This window comes from Sinocyclocheilus rhinocerous, unplaced genomic scaffold, assembly GCF_001515625.1.
Source record: "Sinocyclocheilus rhinocerous isolate Xijiao unplaced genomic scaffold, SAMN03320098_v1.1 scaffold2782, whole genome shotgun sequence".
NCBI lineage: Eukaryota > Metazoa > Chordata > Actinopteri > Cypriniformes > Cyprinidae > Sinocyclocheilus > Sinocyclocheilus rhinocerous.
In genome coordinates, this window is record NW_015631009.1 from 56,755 (window position 1) to 71,519 (window position 14,765).

General features: G+C 38.8%; 2 protein-coding genes across 2 annotated transcripts in view; both read left to right on the forward strand.

Annotated features, from left to right (window-relative positions):
- The first annotated feature begins 130 nt into the window (after positions 1 to 130).
- LOC107741031 (nuclear envelope phosphatase-regulatory subunit 1-like) lies at positions 131 to 4,695 on the forward strand. Its single transcript, XM_016553603.1, has 6 exons — positions 131 to 289; positions 2,145 to 2,216; positions 2,421 to 2,494; positions 3,601 to 3,710; positions 3,847 to 3,901; positions 4,016 to 4,695. The coding sequence occupies exons 1-6, from the start codon at positions 265 to 267 to the stop codon at positions 4,055 to 4,057; spliced, it is 378 nt and encodes a 125-aa protein (XP_016409089.1). The 5' UTR covers positions 131 to 264; the 3' UTR covers positions 4,058 to 4,695.
- A 2,152-nt stretch (positions 4,696 to 6,847) lies between these two features.
- Positions 6,848 to 14,765, forward strand: part of LOC107741032 (G patch domain-containing protein 1-like) — an 11,687-nt gene continuing 3,769 nt past the window's right edge. Inside the window, exons 1-13 of the mRNA XM_016553604.1 lie at positions 6,848 to 6,973; positions 7,103 to 7,237; positions 7,327 to 7,412; positions 7,519 to 7,682; positions 7,769 to 7,866; positions 7,987 to 8,042; positions 9,563 to 9,805; positions 9,908 to 10,058; positions 10,234 to 10,313; positions 10,523 to 10,727; positions 11,547 to 11,930; positions 12,030 to 12,208; positions 13,379 to 13,506. Of these exons, the coding sequence (XP_016409090.1) occupies positions 6,904 to 6,973; positions 7,103 to 7,237; positions 7,327 to 7,412; positions 7,519 to 7,682; positions 7,769 to 7,866; positions 7,987 to 8,042; positions 9,563 to 9,805; positions 9,908 to 10,058; positions 10,234 to 10,313; positions 10,523 to 10,727; positions 11,547 to 11,930; positions 12,030 to 12,208; positions 13,379 to 13,506 (1,979 nt within the window). The 5' untranslated portion in view covers positions 6,848 to 6,903. The remainder of the gene's footprint in view (positions 6,974 to 7,102; positions 7,238 to 7,326; positions 7,413 to 7,518; positions 7,683 to 7,768; positions 7,867 to 7,986; positions 8,043 to 9,562; positions 9,806 to 9,907; positions 10,059 to 10,233; positions 10,314 to 10,522; positions 10,728 to 11,546; positions 11,931 to 12,029; positions 12,209 to 13,378; positions 13,507 to 14,765) is intronic.

Here is a 14,765-nt window from a genome sequence, read left to right on the forward strand (position 1 = left end):
CCACCCTTTTATCTTGCCTGTCACTTCTTCACCAGCAGGTCTACTATTATGAACAGAACTGTGTCCACCTTGTTGAAAACATTCACCTCATTTCAACTTGTTAGCAAAGAATGTTATTTATCTTAATATGTTTCTTTAAGATGACGCCCTCCTCTCTAGGAGCCAATGAGAAGAGAGCTTCCGCGATTGGCTGGTGCACACTGACTGCAGTGGCGTGTGTTTGCAGGCCTGAGCTGAGCGACTACAGCACTTGGGGGAAGAGCAATGCATTCATTAGAACAAGCCGGAGGTATTTTTTCAATATATCGATTATCAGTTTAGTGTACTCATCTCCAAGTGTCATATTCAAATATTAGCGGAGCGTCTATGTGTTTATGGCAAGTTAGATATATAACTTATAGTGTTGTCACTGGGCTGCTAGCATCTAAGCTAAGATTCTGATACCCTTCAGCTGTTAAAAACGTTGTTTATTTTGCTGACATGCACTGCAGCAACATCATGAACGTAAGTATGTGAAACGAAATCTCGAAAGTCTGATGCCTCAACAAGGAGTGCAGCTTTTCTGTCATTGTAAAGCCGCGTCTTGGCTTTTAAACATCGTGTTGGCCAATCATAATGCCATCATATCTGACACACTGACATATAAGTTACATGCAAAATAGTGTACATTTTCCCAAAAAATTTAAAAGCTATAAAGCTGCCATTGCATTGATATGCCTTGTACAGTTGATATTTCTCACCTTATGAGCTCAGTCAGTGTAACTGAGTCTGAAATCAGTGTATTTATCCCATCTATGTATTTAGCTTTTCTTCATTACGCATTTTTCAGAGTGATGTGAAACATAGCAATCAAGTGTCTTAAAGGGGTAATTCGCTGACAATATGGTCTCTTAATAGAACTTGGCTGTCTATACAGTAGAAGGGCAAAATGTTTTTGAAAGAGGTGTTACATGATTAAAGAAAACTTAGAAAAGGGGTTGTGGCGTTCTCTTTTGTTAGAAAGGTAGGAAAACTCCAACACCCTTAATGCTTTGGGCTCGATCCGACTGTCCATGGTCGGGAATACAAAAATACGGAAGTACAATCTGTAGTTTTAAAGGGGTCATATGATGCAATTTCAAGTTTTCCTTTCTCTTTGGAGTGTTACAAGCTGTTCATGAATAGATAAGATCCCTAAAGTTGCAAAGACTAAAGTCTCAAATCCAAAGAGATATTCTTTATAAAAGTTAAGACTTGTCCACACCCTCCTAAAACGCCTCATTCTAACATGCCCCCACATGTCTACGTCACGATGTGGGAAGATTTGCATAATGCCGCCCAACTGTTCACGCAAAGAAAGAAGGCGTAACTTTTCGGCCGATTGTGCTGCAAATTAGTCCGATTTATAGGCAGGCACATCTGCGGGCAGCTAAGCGTTGTTGCGGAATGCAGGAGAATCTCTCTCTGGCTGCGTGAGAGACGGAGCAACTCACACTGTCTGCAGCCGCTTCTTGTTCACACACAGCTTCAGCTAATGATGGCAGGGCAAAACAGACAGTTTCGAAAGCGTAATTACGTTTTACCCTACTAGAATTGGTGCCGGAAAGTTATCATATTCATAAGAGCAACAAGTCATTTGCATGTGAAAGTAGAAACCCATGCAATTCAGACGAAACTTCTGGGCTGATTATAACGTGCACGTTAACTTTCCTCATGAAATGTGTGTGTAGGTCCGACAATAGCATCCACGATGTCATCGCTTGTGGCCAGTGCACTCTTAAAGCAGTTATGAGCAGAAAATAATGTGTTTTTTGAACCTTAAACCGCATAAACACATTTCATTACACCAAATACACAAAATAATGTTCTTTTTAGCAACATCATATGACCCCTTTAATAAAAGCCCTGCAGCTGTCAGAAAATCACTTTAGTTGCTAAATAAATTAGGAGATCTGAGTACAGCTCACATGGGGGAAAAATACACATTGTTCATTTATATGTACTACCAACATTGTAATGATTCAGATTTGTCTTTTAACATGTCCTTTAACTGTGGCTGAATTCTTTGTCAATTAAAACTGTAAAAATGTGTTCAAATTAGAAAATAGATGTTGCTTACCTCACTGTCAGTCCTGTGCTGATATAGTTGTGTTGTTCCTCCACAGACCTGAAGGCTTTTGAGAGGAGACTGACAGAGTATGTTTCTTGTTTGCAGCCGGCTACAGGTCGTTGGCGCAGTAAGTCAGTCCAGCTTGTCTGGTCTAAACTTTATTGAATCGCTTTCAAGCAGTTTAAAACTTGGACTATGTGTCTGGTCTGAGCCAAGATCTGTACATGATTTCCAAGTGTCCATAACATATTCATCAACAAGGACTGAAATTAAGTATATTGTGCCTTACCTTGCCTCATTTTAATTCATGACTTCTGTCTTCTTTTTGCAGTGATTCTGATCGTGGTGTCTGTGTGCACAGCCACAGGAGCCTGGAACTGGCTGATAGATCCAGACACTCAGAAAGTATGTGAAATGAAGAGGTGTCAGATTAGCGTCAAATGTCGCATTCTGCTTATTTGCCCTTACAGTTGTTTGTCTGTCATGTCTTCTAGGGGTGTAACGGATCGTAGATGATCCGTGATCCGTACGGATCAGGCTGCACCGTTCAGCACACATGCGATTCGCGGATTAACTGTTAAGTTTAACCATCATAGAGTTAACGTTTATCATTTGCACATGTTTTGTCTTGCCAGTTTACACATTCAAGCAATTTTAACTCGTGCGCTGTTTTCTGTGCGCTCAGCCGCTGCCGCACACACCCAAAGCGCGCACGCAGAGAGAGAGAGAGACACCGCGTGAACAGCGAATTGATTCCTCTTTCACATACACGCAAAGCTATGTTAACATACCCGTTTTGGCAAGTATTCTAGTAAACACATTCGGTTATGTCTTAAGTGAACGTAAACAGCTGAGAATTTTTTTTTTTTTATGCGTGTCAGTATTAGGTCCGTGCATTTGGTCTTAAAGAGACAGCAGCCAATGACACCGCGTGAACAGCGAATTGATTCCTCTTTCACATACACGCAAAGCTATGTTAAAATACCCGTTTTGGCAAGTATTCTAGTAAACACAGTCGGTTATGTCTTAAGTGAACGTAAACAGCTGAGAATTTTTTTTTTTTTATGCGTGTCAGTATTAGGTCCGTGCATTTGGTCTTAAAGAGACAGCAGCCAATCTGTACATGATTTCTGTACATGGTTTCTGTCTGCTAATCAAATAACACCACAGCTCTAACAAAGATTAATCTGTATTTAACTTGTGCAGTGAGCACTATTGTGTTATTTTACACTTAATTATTACATTTCTGCACCTGAATGCTACTGTTACTTTGTAACTGTGTTTTGTTGTTTTCATCTATGCTTGTAATTTGTGTAATTGTTCTTGTTTTATTACTAACTTTACTAAGCTAGTAGTTTTTGCTGTGGTATAGAAGTACTTAAAGTAAGCTTTCACTATTTTTTTTATTGCTGATCCGAAAAATTATACGATCCGTGACTCAAAATCCGTAATATGATCCGAACCGTGAGTTTTGTGATCCGTTGCACCACTGATGTCTTCTCTTTCCACAGGTTTCTTTCTTGTCATCTTTATGGAATCATCCATTTTTCACTATCAGCTGTGTGACTCTGATTGGCCTTTTCTTTGCTGGAATACACAAACGAGTTGTCGCACCATCTATGTATCCTTCTTAATACAGGAAATTTGTACTGTCTATTTGTACGGTCTTCATTGTATTCAGCTAATCTGTTGACTATTAACAATTACAAAACTGCAGATGATAGGTGACTCCCAAATCTCTCCTTAACCACTTGCAGTATTGCAGCACGCTGCCGGACAGTACTAGCAGAATATAACATGTCCTGTGATGATGTGAGTACTTGTGTCCTTTGAATTGCCCATTGTGATCTTCCAGTTTCACTGCTTTAAGAATCCAAAGTAACTTTTCTTGTGCAAACATTTGTATTTTTTCCTCTCACTTACTAGACGGGGAAACTTATCCTGAAACCACGGCCTCATATCCAATAGCACTTTGAAGAGACAGAAATGGAGAGTATTTCATATCAACATATTAATCATCAAGATTGCACATAGGCCTCAATGCCAGGAGTTTATCCAAAGTGTGTGAGGGTTGACCTCCCAAATAGGACTCTAAATTCCCTCTGCAATTTATGAAGAAGCACTGAGAGCTCAAAAGGAAATGTCCATTTTGAAGAAAAACATTGTTTCTGCTATTTTTAGATAACATCCTTATATTTCTGTTGAAAATGTTGAGTTTTATTTGATTGTGGATTTTGATATCCTCATTTGTAAAGCTGTTCTATTTTAGATGCATACGGTGTATGTATTTTTAAGTAAATTGCTGAACACATAATAAATATTAAAGTGTAGATATTTGTTCACCTTAAGATGATTTCTACATATGTAGGCAACATTTGTGAAATGTTTATGCCTATGACATGATGTGCTGCTTTTTGTTGTTTTTAAAAGTACTTTTATGCGACCAAAGGCTGCACTAGTTGTTTAACATAAAAGGGAGACAGGCAAATGCATCTTTAAATGAGTGTCATGGTTGGCTGAGATTTTATTTACTTTCACTCCAGAGTCAAAGTCTACAAGAAAATCTTTAAATGAGCTGTGTTGGCAATAATAAAAGTTGTTTGTTATATGCTGTTTGTTGCTATTTATTATTAACCTGAAAACCAGTTAACTTGTCAGCCATTGTGTCTGCTTATCCTATAGCCCAAACAGTACAGCATACACTCAAAATATTAGGGAAGCATCCAAATGGACTATGTGAACACTGCAAAGTAGAAGAAACAGTAACCCATGCAATTCTTGAATGTAAGAAATATGAGGAAGAAAGAATATGATGGTTGAAATCAAGAAGAACTGAATTCAGGTGGTACATTTTAAATCTTTAATAAAATGGGCAAGTGAAATAAATAGTAAAGCTTTAATTTTCTTAAAAGGACGGGATTAGTAAGTAGAATGTAACTCTCTGTTCCACACTCCGGAGCAGAAGGTGGCGGTAATGCACCTAATTACGTTGGTTGCCAGCCGCCGTTAAAAGCCAAGAAGAAGAAAGCAGTACAGCATGGTGCTAACAATGTAAAGGTTAAGGGTTCTTTTTCCAGGGAATGATTGTAACGATAAAATGTATACCTTGAATGTAAGTTGCTTTGGATAAAATACATAAATGCACATTTGCATAAATGTGAATGTATTATTCCAAAGTTACACTGCAAATGTGCCACAGAAGTGCTTCTCAAGTGGCATTTAGCTGTCTTCTTTACACAGACTGTTTAATACTGCTCAGAGGTGGTATAAATGTATTTACACAGAAATTACAATTATATACTTTGATACTGGGGGTTAAGGTGGGTCTGAGCAGGCATAACTTTGGCTTTTATGCAGCATTTGAGCAGGCACAGAGCAGCCCTATTTCGGCTGACATCTTATGGCAGGGTTGGCAACTCTCAAGCATTTGGCGTGTGACACACGCTTTCAGGCTCCTTCTCACGCTCTCATGCTGCCCATTTAAATTTCACGCCAAATTAGCAACCCTGCTTACGATATGGAACTCAGTCTCAGCTTTCAAATTTTGTAAGTTTTAATACTAAATTCAAATAATAAATACCGTTTTGGCGCACTTAAAGGGTCATGAAACCCCAGACTACTTTTTCTGAGATTTTAGCAGAGGTGTTTGTGTTGCACATCATAGAAGACAATGTTAGCATCCAATAAATTTAACTATTGGAGAAAACTGGTTAATTTTAAGCTTTTTGCGCTATTTTCATCTTCCTGGTTTAAAATCTACATCGTGTTGACCTCACAATTTGTGAAGTGGCAATGGACTATAGTACATCCTTGACGCTTTGGTGTCTATTAAATTATTCATGAGACTGTGTGTTCTTATCCTATGAGAAGAGGCTTCGCTTAATTATTCACAACAGCATGTGCTGATTTGCTATGACAGACGTTTCAGACTGTGAGATGAGATTGCGCACATTAACTGAGAGAAACGTTCATGGATCGAAGAAGAGTGTTTGTTTTTGCTTTGTAATAATCTGTATGTGTAAAAAAACAAACGGTTGCAAATGATCCTGAACTAAATGGAGATTAATGTCTTGGCATATGATGTGTTTATTGAACCAATCAGATAAGAGTAAATGGAGAGTCAGCGAGAGGCTCATTTGATTGGCTACAAGAAGAAGGTGGACCCGCCCTCCCCCTCACGCTTGCAAAACTCAGTTAGTGAGAGAATCGTGCCAAAATTGTAAGCGCAGAGAAAAGAAAGACGGAGCTGTACATATCGGTTTAATATTTATTTTGCGTTAGCATGAAGCTGCAGTTTCACAACACATGAATTACACTTACAAGTAACAGTAAAATGCTGCAAATAATTTTTTTCTTACGCTTGAAACGCGATTTACACCTTTACAAAGCTTCTCTTGCGCATGCAAATTTAATTTACGCTTACAATTTTATGTACACTTCCACAACTCTTACCCTGCGTATGCAAATCTTATTGACTTCATTCTACCTTCATACCAGAGCCATTGAAAAACAGAGTTGCGACAAGCTTTGATCAAGAATATATTTAAGAATGCACAGAAACAGTTAAGGGTTTATGATTTTCTTCTAAAATATTTGAGAGATACAGATTTGATTAGAAGAAATTAGTTTAGTTTTTTTTCTTCTTTTTTTTAATAGTATATAATATGTTCGTTCATCGTGAGGCCTCACACTCCATCCCAGTAGGTGGCGGAAATGCACCTTAAGCTGGTTTGCCAACCGCCATAAAACACAAAAGAAGAAGAAGAAGTATCTCACGCCACGCACACGGCCACCGTAAGTTACTTGCTGTAAACATGGCGTCCGACGAAGATAGCGATGAGGATTTTGTGACTTATGGAACTCCTTTAGAGCCTCTGGAAGAAGGTACGATATATGTGCAATGAAGCTGTCATTTGCAGGTTTATGATGCATTGGAGCTGTGAATGTTTTAATGAAAACTTCTGGCGTAGAAAGCACACATTTCTCTACGGTATTCGTATATGTGTATTTCAGATGAACCCGTCAGAAAGCCGGTACCTGTGCACGAGCAGACGGTTAAAGATGAGAAGGGTCGTTACAAGAGATTTCACGGTGCTTTCACTGGCGGCTTCTCCGCTGGTTACTTCAACACAGTTGGCTCTCAAGAAGGTCAGTGACAGACTTGCTCAGTGCACTAAGGCTTTTAATTCTGTTTACCAGGTCTTGTCGTAGTTTAACTAATCTGCTGTGTTCTTTAGGCTGGACTCCATCAACGTTTGTATCATCCCGACAGCAAAAGGCAGAGAAACCGAATGTTAGACCAGAGGACTTTATGGATGAGGAGGTTTGTGTGTGGATCTCGGTTCTCCACGTCAGTAATGCAGTGGCTTGATACCTGTAAAGTTCTTGTCATGTAAGTTTTGTCTAATAAAGAATATGTTTACTTAAAGGATTTTAGTGAGCACGGTATTGCCCCCCGAGAGATTGTCACCACTGATGATTTTGCATCTGGGAAGAAAGATCAGTTAAAGGACAAGGCAAAAGCGGTCAGCTCTCTTGCTGCTCTGATACCTGGAGACACTGGACTGCTGGAGGAGCTCATTGCCCCTGCAAGGTACTCAACACTCTCTAACTAATATGATCCAACTAAAACGTAGTTGTAAACTAAAGTTGTTACACTACATTGCATTGTGATGCCAGGTCATCCATTGGTGTGGAGCTGCTGAGAAAAATGGGCTGGAAAGATGGCCAGGGAGTCGGACCAAGACTGAAGAGAAAGCAACGCAAGCAAAACGATGGTGATGAGAGAAGATGTAACACATGTTTTGTTTTAGCTGCAGTGCTGTTTTTATGTTTTGGGTCTGAAAAGGTTTGAAAATGTTAACATTTCAAAAAGCTTAGCTTTTCTCATCTTTCAGATGCGGTTAAAGTTTATGGCTGTGCGTTCCCTCCCAATGGATCAGAGGAGTCAGAGGTGGATATTGTTTAGCGTGTGATCAGATTCATTTGAAGCTTATTATGGCTGTGTCCAAAATTGTAGACTTTCATGACTGTTTAAAAAGTATGTTCTGTATAGCATAAATGTAATCTGGGGCCCGTTTCAATAAGGAGGTTCAACCAACTGAGTTAAAACTTGAACTCTGAGTTGACTTACTCTGAGATGGGAAACTCTGAGTTTTTGGGTTCAGAACAGCTGAATTGAGTTAGTTGAATCGACTCTCAGTAGGTTGACTCTGAGTTTAGCGCGTGCACCACGACTATGTAAAGCCATGATCAATGGAGCTCCGATATTATGATTAACCATGGCAACAGCACCCGACAAAAAGACGTCTGCATACTTCATGGTCAATACAAGTTTAATTCTTATCACTGTTATAATATCACAGGTGAAAACTGGCAGAACAGTAGGTTATTGAACTAATAGGCTATTCATTTTCATGGTATCCCACGGGCAAAAAAAAATATTATAATAATAATTTAAGTGCATTTTTCTTATTTTACAAATGATCTGCCAATAGGGTAAGAAAAATACGGCAGCGGCTATTTACACTAAGTGGAATTAACATACTTTCTTAGCGATAGATCCTATTTACAGTAGGCTAAGTGCAAATAGTTCTAGATGCTATTTACACTTAGTGAAAAGTGATATATTCTATTTACCATGTAAAAGTAGCAGTTCTTTGCAATAAGTGTAAATAATAATTAGATGCTATTTATACTTTATACTGGCGGATACATACTATTTGCACCTCAGTATTGTTGTACATTAACCGGATGCAATAATAACATAGTGTAAATGATTATATTTATTAAAATTATAAATACTTTTATCATTATTAAACACTCGTTAGGCACTTCCACTTTTAGAACATTTTCTTAATTTTTATTGAAAATAAATTCTAATGTGATGGGAAAAGTAAGAAGAGCGAGCTCGGCAAGAGACTCTGGGTTTACCGAAGAAAACCTGCTCCTGACCAGGTTAGGTTCACAGAGTAAGTTACCACGGTAACTGACTCTGAGTATAAGTTACCTCTCTTTCAGAAACGGGCTTGACTTACCCTGCTTTCTCGGGTTTGACATACCTCCCATTCTGAAACGGAAAACCCAGAGTTTCCCTCATTTCAGGGTTAACATACTCAGAGTTTTCACTTAACCTCCTTTCTGAAACGGGCCCCAGGACATGCTACATTTGCCATGTTGTCGTCATTGTCATATGACTTACCAGGGTCAGTTGGCATAGTAAAGTGTCCATTGGATGCGCAATTCAGAAAGTAGTAGATCATCTGGGTACTTTTCATCTACTGTCTTATGAATACTGTAAATTCAGTTACACTACTCTTTTCACATGCTGTTTTTTCACCTACTGTATAGTAGGGGAGTATAGATATTCGGATACAGCCTATGTGATTACTATGTGAAGAATGGACTTATTTACTGTTGAACTCAATATAGTCGGACTGAAAAAATTATATACCTGATTTTTTTATTTTTGAGGATGATGATGAATTCGCTCCAGAGAATGTGTCGTTTGCCCCCAAAGATGTGGTCCCAGTGGACTTCACCCCTAAAGTCGACTCCCATGGTCTGGGTTACCGGGGGCTGAATCCTCTTCAGGCCTTGGGTGGCGGATCAGAAACGGGACATATAAACCTCTTCACGCTTCAATCTGACAGAACAACCAGCTTATTTGGAGATAGAAATTCAGGACAGCAACGCAGGGGTGGGATTGGAGGACAGGTAAGGCCAAAGTGCCGTACAATCAGTAATGGCCTAAAAAATTAAATTTGAACACTTCTATTAGAAGATACATGCTGACACAGTGTGTGCATGTGTGCGCAGGCATTTGGTGTTGGTGCAATGGAGGAGGAAGATACTGATATTTACCATAAAGACTCCATGTCCAACTATGATAATGTTCTGGGAGGAGAAGAACCAGGGGATGGACTCTACGGATGGACCGCTCCACAGCAGTACACCAGGAAGAAGAATGGTTGGTGACAGGAAGTACTTTGCTGTGTTCTCATAAAGTCATGATACTTCCCGTCATTTAGGTTGCATCAGGATGTCAGAACTGGATTCTATTTGAGTGCCTATTGTAATGTGAGGCTTGCCAGGAAAAATGGTTTCTCTATGACAAATGTATTTGTATTTATTTTTTTATCCAGACTCAAAAAGAGATGTGGCATATTTGGGCAGGATTCTGGATGGGTTTACATTGGCCTCCCAAGTCACAGAGATAAAAACGGTAAAATACTTTTTGTTCACAATGACAGTACAGTCAACCGCCCCACAGCCCGATTCCCACACTCTGTCTCGAACCTCTCCAACCAAATCTCAGGCTTCCTCTGAGACACAGATGGCTTTGAAAGCTTGGTCCGGTCCCACTGCAGATCCAGTTCCTTCAGTTCCTTTATTAACTTATTTGCTGTGAGGCTCATTGGCTTTGTTTTCTAGGTCTATCCTCCCCCTGATTTGCCCCGTGATTATCGGCCTGTACATTACTTCCGTCCTGTGGTTGATTCATCCACTGTGAGCCCCATCGTTGCCCAGGCACTGCAGGCTTCACGCGGACACCTATCACAGGATGCACCACAGCAGGGCCGTCACAGCTTAGACTCTTCTCAGAGATGTGACATGCTGGGAGAAACGCCTCTACAGGGTAATGATATCCCTTTGGAAGTGTTGAGGATGTTTAAGAGTGATTTGAATGATAGATTTGTGATTGTAGTTGAATTCAGATTAATGTGATGACATAAGATTTTCATTAGATTATTTTCATAGATGAAAATTCATCTAATGAAAGAATTCATGATAATGATATTATTGTGATATTTATAGAAATAACGTTATCAGTCAAATTGATATTTGTCTGTTTTCTCCTTTTTTGGCTAATGTATCACTCAGAAAGAGAATAGGGAGGCAGAGAGAGAGTTTTTGGATTCTGTTTTTTCACAGAATCCAAAAAGCTCCCAGACTGGCAAGATAACTTTTTTTGAATGTGAGTGGAGTCTCTCTTTCGTCTGTCATCTCCTCCATCACATTTTGTGCAGCAGTAGTAGTTACACACTGTGTCATCGTCTTTTTTTCTGTTTTATGACTGGTAGTAACCAGCGTTAAGGTGCAATAACGCCACCTATTGTGTTGTTGAAGTGTCAACCAGAAAGTTACTGGCATTTGATTAATTATGATATTATTCTAAGTTTAGTATTAGCATGCTATCAAGATTGAATTTTTCAAATATCCAGGTTATTGTCAATACTGGTGTATTGCAACAGAGCCACACAACCCCTTCTGTGGATTAAAATGTAACCTAAAATATGTGGTACAAAGTCAGGGTCGGTTTATGATTTACCATTTGTTTTGAATGTGAATAAATATGAATTTCCATTTGTTTTGAATATGAATGAATACACTTTTTTTTTTAAATACAATTTCTAACCCAAACTTCATTTAAAATGTGTTTGTTTATGTTTTGTAGGCCCAAGCTCTGTGTTTGAGCTGCTTGGCAGTAAGGACAGAGAGCGGCTGAATGAGATCCGCAGAGCAGCCACGGAGCAGAATAAGTCAGTGGAAAACCTTTCCTCAGCTGTAGATCGAGCTGCTGTTGTGGCTTCGGCTAAAGCTGCCGCTCTACAGGCCCTGTCCAGCCGTTTCCAGTCAATCGCCCCACAACCGGATTCCCACACTCAGTCTCAAACCTCTCCAACCAAATCTCAGGCTTCCTCTGAGACCCAGATGGCTTTGAAAGCTTGGTCCGGTCCCACTGCAGATGCTAGCAAGACCTTTAAACCTTTTGCAGAAAATCCTCAGAAACAGGCTCGCTATGATCTGTACATCAACAAACTCAAACAGGGCAATAAAGGTGAATTGCATCAGTTATGTTTGGTGCGATTTAACCTAGACTTTTCTAACTTGTGCTTAGCTAAATACCTGATTTCCACTTTGTGGTGGTTATTTGTAGATGCCCTGGAGTCGAGTCTGGACTCTTCCATGACTGAGTGGGAGAGAGGAAGAGAAAGGGATGAATTTGTGCGTGCTGCATTACTCTATAAGCCCAGCAACTCTTCTCTCTCCTCACGTTTCACACGCAGCAAACATGAGGATGATACAGACAGCGTAGAGGTCACACGGGATCAAGAGGTAAGGAGTTACCTTCAGTTCAAGCAGTTAACTTTTCACATTTATATTTAGTAATAAGTTCAGGAAATATGTTTGGTTAAAATGGAACTATAAAGTTGCTGATGGTTAAAGTATAGCCCACTGTTTATTATAATTGTGTATTTTATTTATTTTATTTTACATCAAGGTGTATATGTGTATATTTATTTGGTTCCACAGTGTTTGCTGATTTTCAGTTTTATATACCCATTTAAACTTTGTGTAGCCCAAGTAATTTGTTATTTTATGGTGTAGTTTTATTCGTTTTGTTAATAAAAGTTCTGAGTTTGACGTTGTTGCTGCTTGAATTGAATCGACTGCAGAATTGCCGCTAATTTGAAAGTGAAAGTAAAACGAGCACAGCTCTTTTTCAAGCTATTTGAAAGCCAAGAAATCCAAGGAAAAGAAGGAAAAGAAGAAAACTCAAACGAACAATTGATTGATGCCGAATTGCGGCAATTCAGTTGCCGCTAATTTGAAAGTAAAATGCGCACCGCACTTTTACAAGCCATTTGAAAGCGAAGAAAAGAGGGAAACTCAAATGAATTAACACCCCACCCCGGTATTACCGGTGTTGTCACGCGTCGATTAACTGGTGGGAAAATTTCCTCACCATCACAACCCTAATTCAGAAGTATTAAGGGCAGTATTTGATTTCAATTCAACCTCAAAAAAACACATAAGACATGCTACGAGAACCCTGGACTTGCGTTATAGTTCACGATGCACCAAAAATGGAGAATCTATTGTTTTTTCTATATATTCAAAACACTTTTAGAACCTTTTTTCCCTCAAAAATAGAATGGATGTTATCTTTTGAACACTCTCCATGAAAATGAACAAAGATTTTTACAGATGTTTCATGATTTTATATGTGCATCACTATTTCAAAGTAAAGGTCAGAACGTACTCTCTCACTCTGATGAGTACTCTTCTTGCATATTAATAAATTACAGTTGCTCTGTAAAATATTTAAAAAATCAGTCACCAAATATCAAAACTAGAGTCTTTAAGCTTTCAAACGATATATAGTTTGTCAAGATTACTTTAGGTTCAGACTAAGATATTACTGTTTAAAACATGTAATGGCAAGTGGGCCTACCGGTGGACCCGTGACAGTTAACAGGTTAATATATTCACTCTCTTTTTTAGAATGATGTGGATGACAAGCAGGCTGCAGTGAAGATGAAGATGTTTGGAAAGCTGACCAGAGAAACGTTCGAGTGGCACCCTGATAAACTATTGTGTAAAAGGTTCAATGTTCCAGACCCTTATCCAGGGTAAGACACAGAATTTCAGTTTTGGTGGCTCAAATCAAATGCTGTATCTGAAGATATTCCTTTACTGTTGGAGTATCAAAGACAAAGGTCTTCAATACAAAACAACATTGGTGAATTGCACTAATTGAAAGAAATATACAATACAATTATGATGATTTGCAGCCTGAAAGAAAATGCAAATACTGTTAATGCAATGCGTTTGGTTTTTAGTTTATTTTTTGTACTTTCCACCAACTTTAAATAAATTTAAAATGTGATTAAAATTATTACATTAATCAAGGTAAATCCATGTATCATTCGATCATTCGTTTTTTGATTTAATATTGAAAGTAGAAAAATGAGAAAATGGCTCCTTTTTAGTTTTTTTAGTTTTTTTCCCGAAAAACGAAAATTCAGCTTAAATTTTCGTTTTCCGTTCATGGGTGGAAAAATCAATAAACAGCTTGAATATTCGATTTCTACACGTGGGCGGGAATTAAACGCCCCTTTCTGCTGATTGGTCAGCCGAAGATCAAACTGTGCCTTCATCAGTTCTTCCGCAGTATCACGCAGCAGAATAATAGTCCTCCACTGCTGCAGTTGTATGGATTCTTAACGCATTTATTGCAACTACATTTAGTCTTTTTTTATCAAACAAACAGGCTAATGAATAGTGTAGATATAAATTCTATTCTTTGCATCAGCTGGGCATGGCAGGGTATGATATGACAGCTGTCATAGCCTACCCTGCTCACCCAGTAAGTCTGAGGGTATCTTCCGATCATTCGTTTTTAAATTTAATATTGAAATCTGAAAAATGAAAAACGATACATATTTAGTTTTTCAATTGTTCAAACAAAACGAAAAATCAAGAATCCGGCTTCATTTTTCGTTTTTACGTTCAGGGATAGAAAACTAATAAGCAACTTAAATATTCGATCTCTACATGTGGGTGGGAATGAAACGCCCCTCTCCGCTGATTGGTCAACCAAACATTACAACATAATAATAGTTCTTAAAAAAACATGATAAGAGTCCTCCGCTTCTACGGATTCTTGACATGTTTATTATTTCTACTTCATTTGATCTCTTTCTCTTCATCAAACAGCCAGATTAATGAATGGCTTGACACAAACCGTACCGAGGCAGAGCAAGGATATGCCCTTGTGTGCAGCGTGAGCTGCTGCGCACTCGCATTGCAACGCAAGAGTTTCATAAAATATAATAACTTGCCATTTCGGTTTGTTTCTCACCAAACCCTCAGTATACCTTCAGAATGC